Source organism: Phalacrocorax carbo, chromosome 1 (assembly GCF_963921805.1).
Source record: "Phalacrocorax carbo chromosome 1, bPhaCar2.1, whole genome shotgun sequence".
NCBI classification, from domain to species: Eukaryota; Metazoa; Chordata; class Aves; order Suliformes; family Phalacrocoracidae; genus Phalacrocorax; species Phalacrocorax carbo.
Window position 1 is genome coordinate 120,151,493 of NC_087513.1, and position 21,726 is coordinate 120,173,218.

The window sequence follows — 21,726 nt, forward strand, 5'->3', positions numbered from 1 at the left end:
ACCCTTGATTCTGACCATTTGGCAGACCTGGTACTTCAGCTCTGCCGTATGTTTTGCCTGACCTATTGCCCCACTTACCCTGACAAGAGAGTACACACGCGTACGGTGACAAGCACTGGGGTCAGAAGCACAGGCAGCTGTTCAGCACATGCTCTTGCTGCTAACCTTATCCTTCCCACTATGACCACCCTTTGCTACCCAGTCAGTGTTTTTTATGAAACTTGTTGGAGATTAACTCTTGAGACCTTGTCTCCTCTATTAGACATGAGAGAAACAGGTTCAAATGAACTGCACAAATTAAAAATGGCAAAGGGCAGCAAACGAGGAGCCCAAGAAGCTGAGAAAACTGGCCTGAGTTTTCACAGATGTGTCTCATCTACTTTGAAGAGAGAAGCCTAGTAAAGTCTGTCCCCAAAAGTCACAGAGATAATTTTCTGCATCATGGGAATCCACACACTACGTTCCCACACAGGGGTTTTTGAGGAGGGAGATACATGCAGCAAAACTGCTTTTGATGCAAGCACTGCAAAATACCATGAACATTCCTGACAGTCTATTTTCAAACATCTGGTTCAATCCAGTTTTAGATGAAAGAGATACTCAGATGATGTAATCTTGCTTCCACACAGTCCCATTTTGATCACAGATAGCATAGGAAGCAGAATTTGGGCTATGCTCAAGTTTTTAAGTGATTGTCTAGAGCAGTTGATTTTCTTGTATTTTCCAGTAAAAGATTCAGTGGGGCACTTATTAAAACAAACACAAAGCCATAATTTTAGTAATGTAAAACCTGTCATTTACATCCAACAAATAGATCAAAAGATGCTCTTTTATAAACAAAATTCCCATCCCGCAGACACAATGGTGTGTACAATAACATCACACTTTGCCAAGAGATTCCAGTATAAGACACAGTAATTCAAAAGAAACAAGGTGTAAGTTTATTGGACGCCAACATTTCTTAGTCAAGATCTAAGTAAAGAAAACACACAGTAGAAAAAGTTGTACAAAGCAGCAATGGATTTACATTACATTAAAGAAAAATTTACCCTAAGCTATTAAGTCTCAGTCCTAAAAAAAGTAAAAACCCATCCTTAATTAAAAGTCAGCACTGGTGTATTGAACTGATATACAACGACTATAAGGTATACAGGATTATAAAACCAGCTTCTTTTGTCTTACCTCTATAATCCTTTAAAATGACAAGTGATTTTGTGTAACTAATTGGAAAATTCTGTAGCAAATATAGTGGATAATTCCAATTTCTAGAAACCGTAGGAAACTAATCCCCTGTACCCAAGCACTAAAAGTGATCCCATTTTCCTGCTTTTTAAAAAGGGACACTGTCAAGAATAAGCCTTAAAAATGTGTACTTTATAGGTATTTTGCATGTTACATTGCAAAAGATAGTTTGTTCTGGTTTTATGTACATAATTTAATTAAAGATGCTGCTGCAGTAGTGGGAAGCTGGTGTCTTTGAAAGGTAATGTGTATCGCTGAGAAACTGGGAAAGGAAAAATGGGTTGAGGACTTCATTCTGGAATAGTGAGAGAAAGAGCATCAGGAAAAATAAGCTCAGCCCCCAGAATTCAGATACATTTTTCAGACATCCTTGCAACAATTGAGGATGCCCTTAATAGGCATTTTCATGCCCAAGCAGCTCAAGTGTTACAACTTGTGTTTTTAAACTCTTTGATTTTATTAATATCAAGTACTTAATACAGATAAGTACATTTACTGTATACAACCTTTCTCTTGATAGTGTCCCTTTATGTACAACAGTTATAGTACAGTTTATTTCACAAGTCATTTTAAATAAACAAGAACCAATGACATTAAAAAATACTATCAGGCTGTGTTCAAGAAAAACAAAAGAAAAAGATTTTAACACTGATTCATTAACAGCAACATTAAAAAAAAATAAAACAAAACAAACCCTAAGCTTGCTTTGATTTTTATCTAAATCTTCTGGTAGGAAAATGTAAACAGTTTCACTGAACAGTATAGGCACATGCCAGATTTAATGGCTCATGCCATGTATTTGCACCCTCACTGTTAGTGCCAAGAAGGTAGGCATAGTCTGTCCTTATCCCATGTGAGGAACTTCTGGTTTTATCACTGGAAACTTGGAAGAAAAACAGAGTACATCTAGCTTCAGACCAAACCCACATGCCCTACTTGAGGGAAAACAAACAAACATCATCAGACAAAAATCTACTGGATGTCACTAGGCGGCCTGCCTAAATAGGAAATGCAGGAACAAGTCTCTTACAGCTGTGTTTTGGTTCACCGATAAGGCTACATCTCCATTCTGAAATACACAAACTCTAGTGTCACCTGCTGCTTCAGCAGGCTATCTGCTCAACTAACTGTCACAGAATGTTTCACCCCCCCTTATAAAAAAAAAAAAGAAAGAAAAAGCACACATACAAGAAGTAGAGATGGTATTATTACTGGTTCATGTCCTTTGTTTCTGAAGAACTACAGAATTTCACCTAGCTGTAGATGCAGTTTTTAGGTGGAGGAAAATTAATTTTAACTTTTGGTTCTAGGACTTTAAAAAAAAAAGTGTATGTATTTTTCTGCCATTGCTTACTTTCAATGGTTGTTCATGGTCCCAATTTAGCAAAGAACTTAAGCACATATTTAAAAACAAATTAAGACTGATCTCAATGGAACTTAACCATAGGCTTAGACACTTTGCCAACACAGTGCCTGAAAGGAAAAGAAGTCCCAAAAGTCCCAAAACAAAATACATTTCATGGCTCAACCCTGCTCCTCTTAAATAGAATGGAAGTTTCCACTGTACTTCCACTGAAGCAGGATAGTTATCTGAAATTTATCTGACAGATTATAAAAATAGAAAAAAAGAATTAAAGATTCTAATCTATATATTAAAACATCTGCACATTCCTGTCATAAATTTTAAGAAAAAAAGCAAAACATTTTTTATATTTAACAAGAACTCTAATTTTGTGTCACTTTATTTCACAGCTACAAAATTAAAAAAAATATGATGAAGACACGTTTTTGTATCAATAAATTTGCCTTTTATTTTGGCTGTGGCCAAACTAGACACTCTACAAAAGACCTTTATTTATAAACAAGCAACTAACGTTTTTCCATAATTTAACTTTTAAAACATATATTAAAGTTATATAAGTGGAAGCATATTTATTCTGTATCCTCCAAAATAAACACTTCTATCAAGGGCTTTTTAAGATACTGTATAAAAGCTAATAGAAAACCAGAACTGCTATATAAACATCTCATATTTAAACTTCAGAGATCCTAAATTTCTTTACTAAACAACAGGAACCGAATTTTTTAAAAAAACAACCCAGAACATGCTCAGAGTTAAAAACAAAACTTAACAAAAACAGTCCAAAACCCCAATAACTAAAGCAAAACTTAGAAGGAGGCTATTTAGACCAAAAATATTTTATGGATTTTTTTATAATACATAGTATGCTAGGAAAAAGGTCAAGGTTTCTTCAAAGATGGTGCACAAGCTTTTAATTTAAAGTATGTGGAATTTATCATTGTATCACATGGCAGAATCCCAGTTGGAAGTTAGATGACTATGACGTAGCTGAACTAGTTGCCATCTTCCTTCAGAAAGCATGCTGATTTTTAAAAGGCTACATATAAACTTTCAGACTGTTGCGTAGAGGAATCATTGGTGAAAACTTAGGAACCGTTTTACAGAGACCTGTTGGTATTTTATATACACAGATTTCTTAAATACTTGTAACAGATACTTAGTGAAACTTCATGTTTTTCTGATTTTGTTAAACCAGATTAACCAGATTAAATGCAATAACCATTTTATTTTTAAATTGTTTCTGGTAAGAAAGAAATTTAGTCTTATTAGGTGGTACAAAAAAGTCAATAACTAGAAATGTCACTATTAAACAAGTACCTTGTTTTAATTGCAATGTCACTGAAAGATTTTAACTGACAAATTAGCGTAACCATAGTCAGATACAATTTGCCTGAAAGAGGGCAAAAAAAGTACAACACGTTACTATTAGATGTGGTTAGTAACAATTTTAGACTTTAATAAAAAATGAAACAGAAAAGGCTTGAAACTAACACTGCAATTTTTTTTTGGTAGCTGGAAAAAAGTCAGTGGTCCATCCTGAGCCAATTCTTTTAAAGTTAACTTACAGGTCAAAGATAATAATAGAAAAAAAATCTGTTGGAAAGAAAAGGTGGCACACTTGGGCTTTCACTGAGAATAATCTACTCCTGTGTCTGCCTAACTGAGGATGCCCATCCTCAGATTCTTAGGAGTTACACTTGTGCTTAATTCTGCTAAACCTTAGTGTCAGCTTGCAATTCTTTTTGAGTTCGGGATGCTGAAAAAAAATTCATAGTTACGCACACAATTAAAGCCTCACTCCTGCTCCCCCTGAAACCGGTAACCAAACTCCTGTTCCTTTCAGCGAACACAGACTGGGTTCTGACTCGGTAGTGTGGAATGCAATCCCCCTCTCCCAACCTGCACGGGGTAAAGTTGGTCAGGATTGTAAATACTGTTTGCATCATTTACCTTCCCTTTAATCCATCATCACTCCATTAATTAATTATAATTCCAGCAGAAGAATTTGTCACTGTTAGTTTACCACCTACTTCTGGGTAAATATTTCTTTTACTTACAGAATAATTTTGGACCCTTACTACAGCTTCTGGTAAATATCTATGATCCTACCTATACTAAATGCTCCAGTTGTGATTTGAGGTAAAATAATGGAACCACACAGAATATCTGCAGCCCATTATTACCACGATTTTCAACAAAATAGAAAATTGCAACACAGTATCACAAATTATAGAAAGCGGCAGAAAGAAATATTCTAGGCATTGTATTCATAAAATGCAGTGATTGTAGTGTGATGTTTTTTTCCTCTGCTTTGAGCTGGATATGTGTGCTTAATACAAATTCCAAATACATACTTCTTCATTTATACAGGTGCCTATATAAATATTTACATTTTTAGTTTTTGTTAAAACATATCTTTGTACTCATGGCCAAGCTTATTACTGTGTGTAGGAACACAACTCCTCTTCTGTCCCTTAATGAGCTCTCTTTTTTTTGATTTAATAGTTATACATTCCTTTGTAGTTAGAATTACAAACAGTTGTACAAATAGTGGAAACAAAACTATGAAACTTGCCTGACATCCATTCAGTCTTAGTTCATATTATAAACAGTACCATTTGCATTATGATGGCTGTTAATACAATGACTTTAGCTACCAAAGTATCTATAGTAAATTAGTCTTTGGGACATTATATATAGCAAAGTACCCCCTCTCCCAATTTTCCTTAGAAACTCATAGTTAAACGGCTGAAAGCAGGCTTGCTGCTACTTTTCGTATAAAATCTTAGTAATAATATTGCTGACTTTAGATTCTATTTTAATTTGCACAAGTTCCATAAAACAAAACAATTCTACGTTCCCATAAAATATCAAACATTCGTATCCAATAACGTCAGGATTACTCAAACTTGAGGTTTATTTGTTATTGCTAAAGGTTTCTAAGACCTAAGTCAATACAGCAAGAGACTCCATCCACTTCCTCCCTAACTGCAAGTGCACGGCGACTGTTCATAAGGAGCTTGTGTGTTGGTTTCTTTAAAAAAAAAATTAATGAAGTTGGTTACAGTATTTCACTACTATAAACTCACAGTTAGAATCCAAATTGTTGTTGCTCTTTCATTTAATATATAACTTTATATATAATACACACGCACACACCAACATCACAGGATGAAGATCCATGCATACAATCCAGATGTGATCATGTTTCAGTGTTAAATGAAATAAAAATTGTTCTGTTACTATTAGATCCCAGACCACAGTATTTTAAATTACTCTGCTTTCTACCTACTAATCAAGTTAATTTACCTTAATCTTCAAATCCAAGCAGCATCACAAATTCCAAATTCTTCATCGCTGTTGTCATTTTGATCCTTTTAGATTTCTAGTTTATATGGCATACGTCTGAGATCCTGAACACAGCCTCCACTGAACCAGCTTTTTAAGATATCCGTTAAAGCTAATTGTGTGTCTGTTCATGGCTCCAAAGACTAAAAGCTGTCTTGAAAGTCCTATGACAGAGTTTGCACATGTATTGTCTTTTGAATGTGATTGCTGAGAGTGGTGGAGCATGATAGAAGAGTGTATCTGACTCCTGTGGTACAAATAATTTTTCAGTAGTAGTGGAGCTTTCAGACAAGCCTGTTGGACTATCAGGCTCCAAAGGCTGGATTTTGGGAAGGGGTGGAGGTGGAGGTAAGGGTGGTGGTGATGGGGAATTAGCTGGTGGGCATATCTCAGGCTCCTTATTTGTGGACTCCTCTGCAGCCTGTGACATATGAGACTGGAAGTGACTCCACAGACGGAAATTGGTTCGGAAGGCCTTGTTGCACACGTGACAAATAAATGGCTTCACAGAGCATAAGAGCTCTTGGTGACGCTCCAGCTGTTTGCGTACAGTGAAAATCTTCCCACACTTTTCACAGGGCCACAAACCAGCATCTTTGTTGGAGACTACTTCCTTAGGTTCTCTGCTTGTTTCAGTGACCTCATCCTCGATATCATCTGCAGGCTCTTCTTTGATCTGAATTTTAAACTGCTTGGAAACACTTAAGTCTTCAGGTAGGCAGGAGGAATCTTCGGAATCAAAATTTATTTGTTCTGACGAATCACTGAATACACCGTCTTCCTTTGCCGCAACAAAATTGTTCATTTTATTGGATTCTGACTGAGGAGGCAATCTTGACGAACTAGTTATTTCTCCGTTGTGATCCAGGATAGGTAACGAAAAGTTCTCTAATGGAGCCATTGTGTTTTGATTGTGAACTTCAACTTGATGACGCCAAATACTAAAGGATGACTTAAAGGTACGCATACACTCAAGACAAGTAAGCTTCTTGTATTCACATTTGCTTTCATGCTCATGCTTCAGCTCTGGAGATGAAAACCTAAGGCTGCAGTAAGGACAGACAGTAGCATTTCTACAGAGTCGCTCATGATTTCCCTGTTCAATAAGCGAAGAAAGCTTAGCATTGCAGAGACGGCACTGATAAACCTCTTTGTTTTCTACTGGGCTTTCAATATGAATATGATCTTTCTGCTTAGGAGCCTTATTTCCTCCAATTGGTTTCTCCCCTGGGTGCATTTTTATGTGCTGTTTAAATTGCGAGAGGAAACGATAAGCTTTCCCACAGTAGGTACAAATATAGGCTCCTTTGGTTCTTGATCTTAAATTCCTTTTGATGACTTGTTGTGCTTGTGAAGCAGACTGTCCCTGAAAACCTTGCTTGCCACGTCTTAGTTTAACTATTAGAGCTTTTTTAATTTCTCTCTCTCTCACTATATCGATCAGTTTTCTTTGGAATTTTTCATCCAAAACAGCATGTGAACTGGAAGCAGGTGAGGGATTCTTCACAATTCCATGTTGTGTCTGGCAGTGTGTCCACACTTTGAAATTTGTGTGAAATCTCTTGTGGCATATGTCACAAGCATAGGGCTTCTCTGGATTATGATACATGTTAACATGACGATGAAGACCTGCTGTTGATCTGAAAATTTTAAGGCAGTGCTTGCATTTAAATTTTTTATTTGGTCTTGCTTCTTCCATCTCACTGTATTCCTCTTTACTGACATCAGAATCAGGAAAATCAGCATCAAGATGCGTAGGGCTTGAACCTTCCTCAAAGTTATCTTCTGACCCAGGAGAACCCTGCTCATCCACCTTCAATTTCTTAAATGGTAGTCTTCTATCAGTTTGAAATCTCCTTTTTGCTGGAAGTCTGCTTGGTTCCTTGTGATCATCCTCAGTTTTAAAAGGAAAGTCTTTATTTGTTGATGCAGAAGCATCACCCACTGTAATTCTTATTATTTCAGCAGGATCTGAAAGTGGACTGCTAGGTTCAGTTTTTATTCGCACCTCTGTGAGAGGGGAAGCAACCTCCCTATCAGTTGACTGAGAGGCACTGAAAGACCTAAGGCGATGTGGGTGTATTACCTGTGGTTTTTCATCTAAGACTAACTTCTCTGATGATTCTTTCAAGGATGACTTCTGAGCTACAACATTAAATGTCTTCTGGGAATCATTAGTTCCCGGAGAGGAGGATGATGATACCTGTGAAGGTTTTAGGTCAACAGAAGGTGAGTAAATAGGAACCTGGCTGTCCATGGACAGTGACCTTCGAAGGAGACTTTTTACAAGTGGCCCACTTCTGTCAATACTTTGGTGTTCTGGACCAGATCCACTAGATGGGATTACTAGCCCTAACTTTGAGTAGTATAGCAAATTCCTGTCTTCACCTTGCCCATTTCCTTTTCCTGCCTCTCGCAACAAAAATGTAGAATCTGATGCACCACGCAGAGACAAGACTGGCGGACGTGGTCTTTTTAATGGCACCTCTGTGGTCTTTCCTCTTAAAAGCTGACCACTGCTTCCTGGTTCATCGCTTGCAATTTCTTTCTCTGCTAAAGGCATTTGAGGCAGTACTGTGTTCCTTTTCACTAAAGCACCTCTGCTCTGATCCTCCACGGTTCCAGAAGTTTCATGAAGCTTGGTATAGCTCACAGGGCTTTCTTTCAGCCATCTCCTTTCAGTCAGTGATAAGTTGTGAAGGGTTTCAGTTGGTTTTGTTACTTGTGGTCTACTGCTAGTTTTGGCAGGAACAGAGGGTGAAGGTTTAGAAGTATGGCTAGTATGGCTTAAATCATGTTGTGTTTGATTTACACTTTTCGCTTGCGCTTCAATTCTGTTCTGACAAACAATGACACTCCTCTTCTGAGAACTACTTTCGTCTTCATCTTGATACAGTATTTTCTTAATAGGGCAAGCTGGAAAAGGAGCTTGAGGGCTCTTAGAAACAATGTTTGTAAGAAAGGATATTCCAAGACTGTAGCCCAGTTCTTGCACAGCTGCAAGACTCCCTTTCTCAATGAACAAGGATGAAGAATAAATGTAGTTTAACACATTATCAAAAGCATCTGGTTCACAAAAGTCAAGTTGAAACACTGACTGAGACTCATTCTCTTTATTTGTGAACAGAGTCTGGAAGTATTCACTGCTGGCAGCCAGGACATTTTTATGAGCTCGAAATTTCTGATCTCCGACTATAAGAACAACATCACACAGCTGTCCCTTTAGACGCTCCTCATTCAGTGCGCTTAGAAGTGAAATGGCATGTGCTGGATTTATGTAATGCAAGAGTCCCTCCATGATTCTGATGTCTCTGAAAAACAACAACAACAACAAAAAGTTGTAGGTTGCCTTATGTGAACTGTTGTTAGAGATAAACACATCTAATCCCTCTGTACTTCATAAACTGTCTAAACCAGCATCAACAGTGCTGAAGAAAACAGCTTGTTTGGAAACTAAAACACTACTGTAAGCTCCAACAGATGCACAGGCATGCGAAAAACCAGCTCATGTGCCTGCTTTCAAATGAGCCGTTAATAGGTGTAATATTCTTGGTGTAAGATCAGCTAACTAACTGGGGGCCAAGGGAGCTGTGTTCTCTTCCCACAGTACACCTGTCCACATGAAGAAGAGTTCCATCATTTCACTCTTCATCAACTTTTTCTCAGCTTTAGTTTTATGCAGATCTATCTTGCCAACTGCATTGATATAAACTCTTGAATCAGATATGTAAATCTTAATTATGCCAGGTCACCTTTTTGAGGCCAAGCAACCCTGACAGTCTCCTGCTGACTAAATAAATTAATGGAGTTTTGTTGTCATTTTTAACAGGATGATGGAAAGGGCATTAACAATGAGAAGGGAGAAGGAAGCAAGATTATTGTCTGTAATCTAGATTAATTCACCATGTTTGCTTATGTTTAATAAGCGTTGTTAACATACGCTTCTAGCTATCAAACATGTAGCACTTACAACTGCACTGAGAGGACCTGGTTTCTTGGAAATTTCACAGTTATAATTCAATTACCCCTGCATAGCTTTCTTCTAGGTAAAAGCAATCAGAGAACTAAACTCCCTGTTTTATTCATTATTATAAGACCACATTATGCCCACAACCCATATACCTGAGCAACAGTTACCCTCAGAGTACAATAAGCACAAATTAAACTGCAGTGCAGAAATCGCCATGTTCCATATGCTTCAAAACGCAGCCCACTCCGTACTGCAGGATATCCCAATAGCCGGTTCCTGATTAGATCTTAACAAAGGATGAGAATCAAGTCTTAAGTCAGTTTAAACAAAGAACTTCTGTGGCATGAATTGTAATTTATATATCTGTGTACATGCACACACAGAGAAATCAGCAATATCCAATTTTCTTTTTTTCATAGATAGTCTTACAATTCTGTTCAAGTTAACCTGCAAGAATTTTACACTATCTTCCTCTATGGTGGTAGTAAAAGAAGTCAATGGTGTGTCTGTTAAAAGCAGGTCTCTTCTTTTTACAGCTGAGTTGAGAAACTACTCTCTAGATATTTACACATGATGTACACTACTACAACAAAAAGGTTCCACTATTCAACAGTTTACAAGCAAAACTGAAAAGTTTATCAAAATAAAAAGCAATATTAAGAAGCAGCAACCCCATAATTAATAAAGGGGGTAGTGGTAAATCTTACAACTAATGGATATAAATAAGTGATCAAAGTCTAAATCGGTATTCTTGCGAAATGACTCAAAGGGTGCCACATACAGTGTCTCAGGGCATTGATTGTACCATAGGACTGAGCTACCACTTCTACACCTGACACTACTGAATGAGTTGATAGTGTCACGGCAACAGCAAGGGCAAAATCCTGCTTCCTCACCAGATCTGTCTCTTTACTGAGTGTTTCAGTGTCTTGCAGTGTTGTTTCATAAACACTAATTTATCCTTAAGTCACCTCAGATAGTTGTAATGCATAATCCCCCCCCACCTGCCCCATCTAAAAACAGCAGAGCAGGCAAGCTCCCATGAATATGAGAAACCAATCTGGTTTTGTTTGCTTTGTATGTTTTGCTTAAAAGTACTGTGAGAGGTGGGGATGTGTGTGCGCTACCTGTCTCCTCTGTGGATGCCACTGCAATTGAAAGTGGTGGAGTCTGACTGGCCCAAGTCCAGTCTCTTGGTCTTGAGCACCCATTAACACTTGGAGTGTTATTAGAACAAGTGTTCCAGGAATGCATCTTTTCCTTTAGTGTCATCTGAAAGAAACTGAGTTTGCAAACTCAGGTGATTTATCTCGGATGCAAGCTGCAGCATGGTATATGGAGGTAATAGGTCAACAGTGTGCTTATGAAGGAAACTTGAACTAAAACAGTATTGTAGAGACACCCAACAGAAGTTCCTGCAGAACCCATGTTTCAAGGACACAGTGGGAAAGGAATATATTAGTCAAACGTTTTTGAAGTATTTTCACATCTTTCATTCTAATCTGCTTTACCCAGGCCTCGGGTCTCCTGTAAGACACCCACAGGATAAACACCATGTAATTACTATACATTCCTTTGTCCATTGTAACACAGTCATGCTGTTAGTAGAGATGTGTGTAAATTCTGTACTTCTAAAGTAGAATCCAATAGTCACCCATCCTTCTTCCTACATTCTCCTTTTTATTCATGGAGCACTTTCAATTTATTACATTAAACAAGACAGAGATCAGCATCCTATTACAATCTTCCCTTTCATTCTCAGAGCATGGTCTCTTCTGTGCAGTGAAGGAGGCAGAGCTCTTAGGTGCAATGCAACTGTCACTTTAACAGTAACCAAGGCTGCAACATACACAAATGGCAAGGGACCAAATTAATCCTGCAAAGGCAGCTTTAATCCTGGTATTTCCTAATTCAAGGGCTTGACTTACAGTTTAATAGCCTTTAAACACAACAGTCAGAAATAAAACAAGTTAAGAAACAAAGCCAGAACTGGTTTGCAGAACCATTTTAACACATTCACACAGAGCATCTGAAAGCCTGAAATACTTAGATGTAAAAAAAACCCCAAAGATTACCAGAGTCCATGTGTAAGATATTAAAATTTCACTGCATGAACACTTTTCAGTTACAAAATTGATCCAAGCCATTCCTGCTCTCTTTTGTTCATCTTACCTGCACCCTGCAGTTCACTCCTCCTTCAGCTGTGCCAGTACAAATATTTACATGCCTGTATTACACAGCAGATCAGACAATAAATAAAAACCAAATAATATTTATTTTCAAACGCTTATATTAAAGCACAACCTCAAGAACGAATGCATTGGCATAACTGAAAAGGCAGCAAACTGTGGCAGCAGAGCAGCTATAGGAAGGCAGAGACCCCTTACAACAGTTTGCCATCAAAGCCAATGCTTGGCTGACTGAACTCAGCCCCGACAGGAGAGGTGTGCCTAGCTATAGTGCAGATAACAGCACTACGGCAGTCTCTTGTAACACTAGATTTCATTCCAGGTGTGTGAGGCCTCATGCTTCCTCAGCTGAAGATTATTTTGCCATTAACTACCTAAACTCTTTCTGGCAGATAATCTGCTTCTATTTTCCATTTTTTTCCAGCCACCTTCACTACTGACTGGGAAAAAAGCTACTTCCTCTATTCTTCCCTGATATTCAGGTGACATCAAAAAAACAGTAGGAGCATATCAGAAAATCTCCCATTGTCTCTGTCCAGGTGTTACATACTACAGCAGCTACTGGTCCTCAGGAGGAGTAAGACTCCAGACCCAGGAAGGGCAAGTGGAGCAGGAGCACCTGCAGCCTTCCTTTGGAAAGCCAGGAAGAGATTTTTATCATCAATCTTCAACAGCCCTCTACTGATCTCAGCAGACTAGATTTCAGAGACTTAAGTACCATATTTGATACAAGATTGATTTTATTTTAATATTTGAATAAGGATAGAAAAAGACACCTCTACTATTTCAAAATTACTTTCTGCAAAAAGGAAATCTCTACTTGGGAAAGCTCTTCACAAGGAAAGGGTCAAAAATCTTAATCTTTGGCCCAGCAGTTTACTGATCTTCAACAGCTACTTCCCTTTGAAGTAGTAGTTCACCTTCCTTTCCTCTGTCCCTTACTCTCACACCTCCTCATCCCAGACCTGTGGTACCCTTCCTCTTCCTTTCACCAGCTCTTGCTGCTCATTTGACCTCCCAGTAAATTGATCCAGCTCCCTAAAATGAAGCAGCAAACAAACAAACAAGATCAACCCAGCTTTTCATATCTGTTTGCTATTTTATAGGTTAGGAGCTTAATCAGCTCACTGAGAGGGCAGATGAGCATCAGAGTTGCAGCAAGAGAAGCCATGAAACTACCCTTTCTTTGTCAGCGAGTTGTTCAATCAGCTTTGTACATCTGAAGCTTCACTTTCAGAAACAATGAAGTCACTGATGCTGAAACTTTACAAACAGAATCCAGCAGATACTTCTGTGAACAGTTTCAGCATAACAGCTTACACTTGCAAATACACAAGCAACTAAAATAAGATGTTGATGTTGCCTGCTGACTTCCATTATAACGACATGGCTGTCAGCTAAAGCTATGTTAATAGCATGTTGGGGGTGGCAGGGGGAAAGATGATGTTCTGAAACACTTAATGAGATGCAGTGTTACAGCAAGGAGGCGCAAGGGCTGTGAGAAACTGCAGTTAGAAGTGGAGAAATCAAGGAAGGAGGAGAAAACACACACAGAGGAGACTGGCAACAAGGGAGACTTAACAGGGGTTTCAACAGGGAAAACATACATCAGAAGTGTGGTGGGAGCAAACTCACTACATAACCCAAATAAACACAGATTATAAATCTCACCCAAGAAATACAAGGTGACTTCCTGGGGTACCCCCAGGGAAATGCAGGAATGTTGCACTCAGTTGTGAGTGCTTTGCAGAGGCTTTGATAGCTCTGATAATTCATGTGCTGCTACAGACACAAGGGCCGGGGGGAGTTCCCATTACTCGTCAAGAGTCCAGATGCAAAAGAAACCTATGCTGCTTAAACTTCTGCTCAACGATCCTACCCTGGATTTTACTGAGGTTGACAACAGTGTATCAAATGCCTCTTCTCCCGTCAATAGCCTTTGCAACATACATACTCTCCTAAGGTCTATACATATTTACACACACACACCCCTACACACCCCCAAAAGCACATGTAAAAGCTCCAAACCTGCAGAGCAAGATTGTCTGCACTTCTCTAATCTTTTTCTAACTAAATATTTGAGTAATCTCTTGCTGCAAGTTTGGGGATTCTGTCTTCCTGGATTTAACGAAATGCGATTTCGGCTGTGGGGTGGTTTAACTCAGCCGGCAGCTGAACACCACACAGCTGTTTGCTCACCAACCCCAGCGGGATGGGGCAGAGGATCAGAAAAAAGGTAAAACTTGTGGGTTGAGATAAAGACAGTTTAATTGGACAGAAAAGAAAGGGAAAATAATAACAATGATGATAAAAGAATATACAGTATAAGTGATGCACAATGCAATTGCTTGCCACCTGCTGACTGATGCCCAGCCAGTTCCTGAGCAGTGGCCACCCCCCTGCCAATTCCCCCCAGTTTTTTTGTTCAGCATGACGTCATACGGTATGGAATACCCCTTTGGACAGTTGAGGTCAGCTGTCCTGGCTGTGCCCCCTCCCAGCTTCTTGTGCACCTCCAGCCTCCTTGCTGGCAGGGCAATGTGAGAAGCTGACAAGTCCTTGACTAGTGTAAGCACCGCTCAGCAACAACTAAACCATTGGTGTGTTTTCAACATTATTCTCAGGCTAAATCCAAAACACAGCACTAGGACAGCTGCTAGGAAGTAAATTAACTCTAACTGAGCCAAAACCAGGACAAACCACTATTGCCGTTTTCCACTGCAGACGACAATACTGCGAACTTTCTCCAAGACAACAAGGTTTTTCATTTCAGCAGCAAGGAGAGACTCAGTGGTACAATGACAGGCATAAAATCAGCTAAACAATATATTTGCTAGTGTGTTAAACTGATGTATTAATTTCCAACTATTTATCTTTCACACCTACAGAATCAGAAATTTAGGGAGAAGAAGAAACTATAATATTGTACAATCTCTCTCTTTTGCCCTCCACTAGAGACAAATAATTAGCAGTTATCCTGATACAGGCTAGAAATTCTCTTAGAAATCAGAGGCTACTTTTCACATTCAGATCATACCCATAGTTTCACCAACTGACAATCAAAATAGCTCCTCCTGACTTGCAGCAAACTACAAAATGTCAGAGTAACACCATAATGCTCCACTTGTCCTTCTCATTCTTGTTTACAAACAAGTAGCAGCCAAGGGTGCAATTTCATCTTACTCTCAGTCTAATGCAGGGATTGCTCCTGCACGGAACAGTCCATGTCTCCCCCCTGACTAAGGAAGGACCAGCTTGCTGTCAGGTCAGTAAACTGATCCAGCTGACCACGGGATTGCACAACTACTGGATGTAAGGGAGAGGGCAGGAACGTGTGCCGGCTGTGAGCTTTCCTGAGTCTTCTTTAAAGAGTTCATGAAGATTAAAACACATCAAACACAGTTTGATTAAATATTTGTCCTGGCCTCAATGCCTTGACTGAAAGGTATGTAACTCATCATCCAAACTGCTGTAAACCAAACCAAGAGATAAAAAGTTTAAAAATACCTTTCCCTACGGAGCTCTTCAGTTTTCGTTCTCTTGAGTTTCGTAACATTGCCATTAGACTTTCTGATGTGACAAGACCTAAAGGCTTGATGGCCATACAATTTGAACACCTACAGAAAACTTATTCCAAGAAACATGCTGTATGATTTTTTGGCAAGAGATGCATGAAAGCAAGAATTTAAAGAAGGGGAGACACACACCAAATGTGTACACTTGTACTTTTTCTTCAGGTTGGCTTTATTATTTGATTGGTAATGCTGAGATATACTTACCAAATTGAATAATATTCAGTCACCTGCTTTACTATATGAGCCACTCTTTCTTTAACTGACCCAATGCACAACGAAATCTTGTCTGCTTTTAATTTTACTGGTATAATGAAAATGACAAACCCTAATAATGGACATATTTCTATTAATATAAAGGTACTTTTTTACAGGCATAGTCTATTTCAGATGGGAACTGAAGCCAATTATACCCATATAAGGTACATGCCTATCAACAGAACTGTGTTTACACTGAAGTTTCTATAAGAAAACAAGAGATGGGGGAAAAAAAGTCATGCGCTTAATCTGAAACATTCAGTAGTAAATTAGAAGTGGAGCCTAAAAAATTGCCAAGTGAGAACTTATGATTTAGCGAATGCAGGTATCTTCCACCCACTGAAGGGATCCGAAGAAAATGCCATTCAGCCATCATCTCCATTCAGCCATCATTAATTATGGGGAAGATACTGGGAAGATGATACAGGATACTGTAAAAGGGGAAAGACAGCAGCAATTTTATATGAGCAATTTTATAAGAGATTTACACAGTCATGAACAGTACATGGAAGTTTTTCAGCTTACTCAAAGTCCACGGCGTTTGGAGGTAGGCAATATCTCACAGTTTTTAAAAATGAAATTTTAAAAATCCTCCTCTGTGAAAAAGAACACTATGTATTTTTTTCTTTTTTTTTTTCTCAAAAGTATTTATGAGAAAGAAGCTGGTCCTATTCTTACTGAACTTCCAGGGAATTTGGCCATTGACCTCAATAGCTGAAGGACTGTACACAAAATAAGCTAATTCCTTTTGGTTATCACAGGTAGATTAAGTTGGGGCAAACAGGGATTAGAAATCACTACAATTCTGCTGCTTTTCCCTCTGTGTTTCTCAATTTACTTTAAAAGGATTTTTGAGTGTCACATTTACTGTATCAAGTACACTTTTTTTGAAAAATTCTCCGAAGATACTCACAAATGCATTCAGACCAGAATGCCAAATAGTTCACCCCAAAGTAGGTTTCATGATTTTTATCTGGGTGGCACCCACCCCACTGAGACTACTGGTAGACTCCTAGTCCCAGCCACACGGTGCTGGAGGGAAATCAGGGCGTCAGAGGAATGGGGGTCAAGGGGTTGGCAGGGACACTCACTGTCCCCCCCGGAAGAACCACCCCAGCGTTCTTACAACCACAACTTACCAAAGAGATTACTGAGAATGAATTGCAACCTAAAGATTACTCACACTGTTAAGTGCTGATGTAGGATAAACCATGGATAAGGAGATTATTGCTCTGAGACAAAAAAGGGAAAAGTATTTCTTCCTTTCCTGAAAAATGCAATTTAATTGCGTATGGATTATTATGAAAGGACAAGTTTCACTTTTTTTAAAAAAAAATTATTTGGCCAAAGAATTTTTCATTTCTTTTCATCACAGGTTGTAGGGAAAGCTTTTGCACAATAAGGTGTAGTGTTTTCACTAACTCTCAGAGGGAAAACCCCCTTAACAATCAGGACTAGGTGATTTTAAAACTTTATTTTTGATGGGCTGTAAGACTACTGATCTGATAGCAACAGTGGTAGAGGTAGAATGAGTTTAGGAAGGTAGAAGAATTGCTCAACACTTTCTTTTCTTGTTCATAAAATACACCTGAACTGTTCTACAACAAAATAATACATAAAGTAGCCAATAAGCAAAGACAACAGATTTTGGTTTGTTTTATTTCACTGCTGAATGAAAGAAAATGTAAAAAAACCACTTCTTAAATATTACCATTAAGGGAAAAAATGGAAAAAAGATTACAGTACCTAGACTAATATTAAATCTACACAACAAATATTTGGGGAAAGGAACTCCCTCTGCACAGAATATCTATTTTTTTGCAGTCCTTCCACTTGCAACAAATGATTTTGCCACCTCCATATAGTTTTTTTCCTTCCCTTCCGAGGATCTCAGATCAGTAAATGTAGCAGAATTCATTATGAAACAGCTCAGTTGCTCAAAAGTTGAGAATTTCTTTTAATGACAGCTGGAAATAGCTGCAACTAGCTTGTGACTCACAGCATAGCACCTCCCAGTGCAGCACAAACCATATGGTGGTTACAGCCCAACTTCCTCTCCCCTGCTCCTCCTTCCTCTACCCGGTAGGTCTACACTTGTTTTATCTGCAAAATAATGATAACTATGGTTTAGAAACAACTTTCAAAACCTTGAAAACTATAATGGGAAATTACTGGATGTTTTTTTACAGTAACTGCTTCACAGCTGCTGAAGTTCAAAATGAAACAACTTCAATACAGTATGAAAGCTCACGGCTTCCTGTAAAGTTGTCCTTTAAAACCCAAACGCTGGCATGCCTCTAACTAATTTTAAGGAAAGCCAGCCAGCCATTACTATGAAGATGATCAGAGCACCAACTATTTAATTCTCTAGCATCATGCACACAAAACCCCATGAGCTCACAAAACTCGATCTCTTCATGACATCAAGCTTCTAGTCATCTAGAGCAATCCCAGCATGAAAAGCGTGTTGAATTCGAGTCAGCTGACAAGAGTATCACCCTCCCACTTGGAACCTACACAGTAGGAAAAGGAAGCACAAATGTTCACACTTATCACACTTGTGTACCATGAAATGTACAGCGCAGAGGACTTCAGGGACTTCCTACAAGGTATTGCCTCTTTTTGTATTTAGTAAGAGAGCTAATACATACTGAAGGATAAGTTACCTTAAGCACACAACTCGTTATGACTTTAATCCTGGTTTGGATCAGGGGGCAACGCTGAAATTAGTGGAGGAGCAAATGTACCCCTGAGAGCAAGAGGCATGGTCACTCACACTCAGTTCCGATCCCCAGGGGTTATCTTGGCCCCAGCAGGCTCAGGGGAGCTCACAGCTGGAGAGACCCCTGATAAATCCTGGTCTGGCTCACATCGTTGTAGCTGAAAAGTCCAGAGGTTGTAATGTGGGACATCTCCCTGTGAGTCCCTACTGAGAACACAAATGACAGTTCTTTAAATGTTCTCAAACCAGTCAGGTTGGGTGGATTTTATACACACAAAGTAAACCAACTGTTCTTATGAGATTACAACTGTATAGCATGTGGGTAATAAAATCTCTGAGAGAAAGGGATGTCGGATCCCTTTCCACCCAATAGATAGCCACATAATTTGTTTTTTTTGCAAACAAGGTTTATAAAAACAGTTGCAAAGTTTGCTCAAAACTTCCCCTCAAGAACATCAGCATAAACCTGGTGGAAAATTTTAGTCAAAGCAGTTAGTTTGTCAGTTTGAGCAAAGTCAGAACAGAACACTGTAACTGGCAGTGTTCAGGCAACACAAACATAAAGCACTACTAGATTTTCCTGTAACGCATATTTACCACTCCTGATTTAATATAGAGAGCCTTGTTGTACAAGCACACATTTAAAAAATCTATTTTCATATTAACATTTATCTCAGAATAAAATTATTGACTATAACTTAACTACAAGATCTTCACTGTATTCACAAAAAGCTGAGTGATTATGTAATTCACGACAATCTCTTCTTACACCTACAGCCTACCTACCTCCTACTTCCCCTCTGAGTTCAACAACAAGAAAAAAATGAATAGGTTTTAAAACAAGTGCCATTTCATTATTAAGAAGTGCTTACCCAGTACACAATGAAATTCCACAATGTTTCCTGTCTCACAGTAACTCCTTTGGGTTAAGTTTTCCTGCGTTCATTACTTTACATGAGTTGCATCCAATCTGGACGTATAATGACATGAAAGAGCACTAAAGTAATATTCTGACAGCTGCGATTGGGTAGAACACCTTCCACAGCTTTCCGCAAACGCATAGCACATGCTTGTGCACAGCGAGGATTTTTCCACTAGACTATGAGATGTACTTTTTCCTACTCATTAATAATATAGCCAAACAGCGCTTGGCCCAGTAAAGCTACACTTTAATACCTGCGTGTACTTATTAGGTCGCAGCAACCTTGCTCGATTGCTTTTCGCCCTGAAATTTGCAGGCTACCGAGGCTCTCCCTTCAAGACCCACCAGGGAGGACCCATGAGGCACGGCCCACCCGGACCCTCGGTCATGCTTTACAGCTGGGATCACAGCCGGTATCAGGCTGGGGCTGAGAGCCGTGAGCCGCGGCACCGGCGGCGGCACCGGCACAGCACGGCACCGGCACGGCCCCCCGCTCCGTCCCGTCCCTCCCGCGGCCGTTGGGGCGGGGCGGGGCGGGGTAACCGCCTCCCTGAGGGGGCACCGCCCCCCAAGGCGCAGCGCAGGTAGCGGGGAGGGGGGGAACACGGACCACACATGCAGACGAGCCTGCGCCCGCGCGCTCCTTCCCCGCCCCAGCCCAGGCAACGGCCGCCGCTCCGCATGCGCCGTGCGGGAGAGCGACGCGTGCGCTGCCCCCGCTGCGACCGACGCGCAGGCGCAGCTCCGCGGGATCCCGGCCCGGGGCCAGGGGGAGGCGGCACAGGCGCAGGAGGGCCGGCCGAAGCAGCGTGCGGAGGCGGGGCATGCGCAGAAAGGCAGGCCGGCGGGTCTATGTGGCGGGCGTGTGCCGGCGCAAGGGCCGGCAGACGGTTTCCTCGGAGCAGAGGGAGCATGCGCGGAGGCAAGGGAGACGCGTTTCGTAACCGGCGCGTGCGCACTGCTCCGCCCGGGGACCGCAGCCCCGCTCGGTGGGGGAAAAAAAAAAACCACCTCAGAGTTACGTCAGGAAAAGACGCCTTTGTACACGGGGAGACCCATACGGCGCGGGCAGCCCCCGAAACGGGCGCAAGACGCGGCCGTTACTCACCCTCTCCGCCGCCAGCCGCGCCCCCCCCTGCTGCCCCCCTCGGCGCCTCCTTTCACGGTTCGCCCGCGCGCGCTGCTGCCACCGCCGTGATTCCATCCATCTTGAATTTGACGTCATCCCACACTAGGGATGAGGTCATCGAAGGGAACGCTCGTCACGTGCGCAGCGCTCCGATTGGCCGGCGGGGGAGCGGGGGGCGAGGCGCTGGCGCGGCGGGGAGGGTGGCGGTTGGGGACGGTTACGGGGGATCCCCCCCACCCGCAGCCCCTCCCCCACAGGTAGCACGGCGGGCGGGAGCCCATGCGCGCGCCTCCCGCCTCCCGTGCCCGGCGCCGCGTGGCGGGGGGAGGAATGGGGGGGCGCCTGAACGCCGGTGTACCCCGGTCCCCCGACACGTTCCCGCTGCCACCCTCCTCCCTTCCCCGCCCCCCCCCACTCCCTTTCGCCCAGTAACGGCTTGGCGCGCGCGGGAGGGACGCTGAGGCAGCCGCGGCGGGGGTGAGGGGTGAGGGGTGCGGTCCGCACCCGGCGGCGGGGGGCAGGGCAGGTGTGGTACCGGTGTCACCGTGGGGCCGCTGACGGTGGTAGCAGGATTTGACAGGGTGCCGCTGCGGTAAATTCCGCCCCCCCCCCCCCCCCACCCCGCGGGCCTGGGCCCCCCGTGCTACGCCTACGCCTGGGGTCTCACCTCTGCGGGAAGCATGAACTCGCAGTTCTCCTAATTTAATAGTCTATTTTGTTGTTGTTTGTTTGTGGGTTTTTTTGACATTTTAATCCATATTTTTCTAAAACGTAAGGGGGGGAAGGTCCAACGTGGTTTGTGAAGAAGCTCGATTTCTGGTGGCACACACGTGGCCTCCTCGCAACTTGGTCCGGCGCTCCCCGGTATCAGCAGGGAGGCGCAGGCCTGGGCGCTGGGAGGTTTTGGCTTGGACCCTTTGTAACTGCTGTACTCGTTCATCTTGATGTGATTTGAAAAATTATAATGGACGTTATCATTGGTTTAGGGTTGGTTCTCATTGAAATTATCTG

General features: G+C 41.2%; 1 protein-coding gene across 2 annotated transcripts; it reads right to left on the reverse strand.

Annotated features, from left to right (window-relative positions):
* Positions 1–918: 918 nt before the first annotated feature.
* Positions 919–20,806, reverse strand: ZBTB21 (zinc finger and BTB domain containing 21). Of its 2 annotated transcripts, XM_064472312.1 has the most exons (3): positions 11,051–13,762; positions 10,076–10,209; positions 919–9,264 (listed from the first exon to the last, which is right to left on the reverse strand). In XM_064472312.1, the coding sequence occupies exon 3, from the start codon at positions 9,249–9,251 to the stop codon at positions 6,066–6,068; it is 3,186 nt and encodes a 1,061-aa protein (XP_064328382.1). In that variant the 5' UTR covers positions 9,252–9,264; positions 10,076–10,209; positions 11,051–13,762; the 3' UTR covers positions 919–6,065. The 2 variants fall into 2 exon arrangements, with proteins under 2 accessions (XP_064328382.1, XP_064328387.1); XM_064472317.1 differs by lacking the exons at positions 10,076–10,209; positions 11,051–13,762 and adding an exon at positions 20,695–20,806.
* Positions 20,807–21,726: the final 920 nt, after the last annotated feature.

Excerpts from the sequence above, each read along its gene's own strand:
- ZBTB21 (XM_064472317.1), bottom strand. The coding sequence starts at position 9,251 with ATGGAGGGACTCTTGCATTACATAAATCCAGCACATGCCATTTCACTT.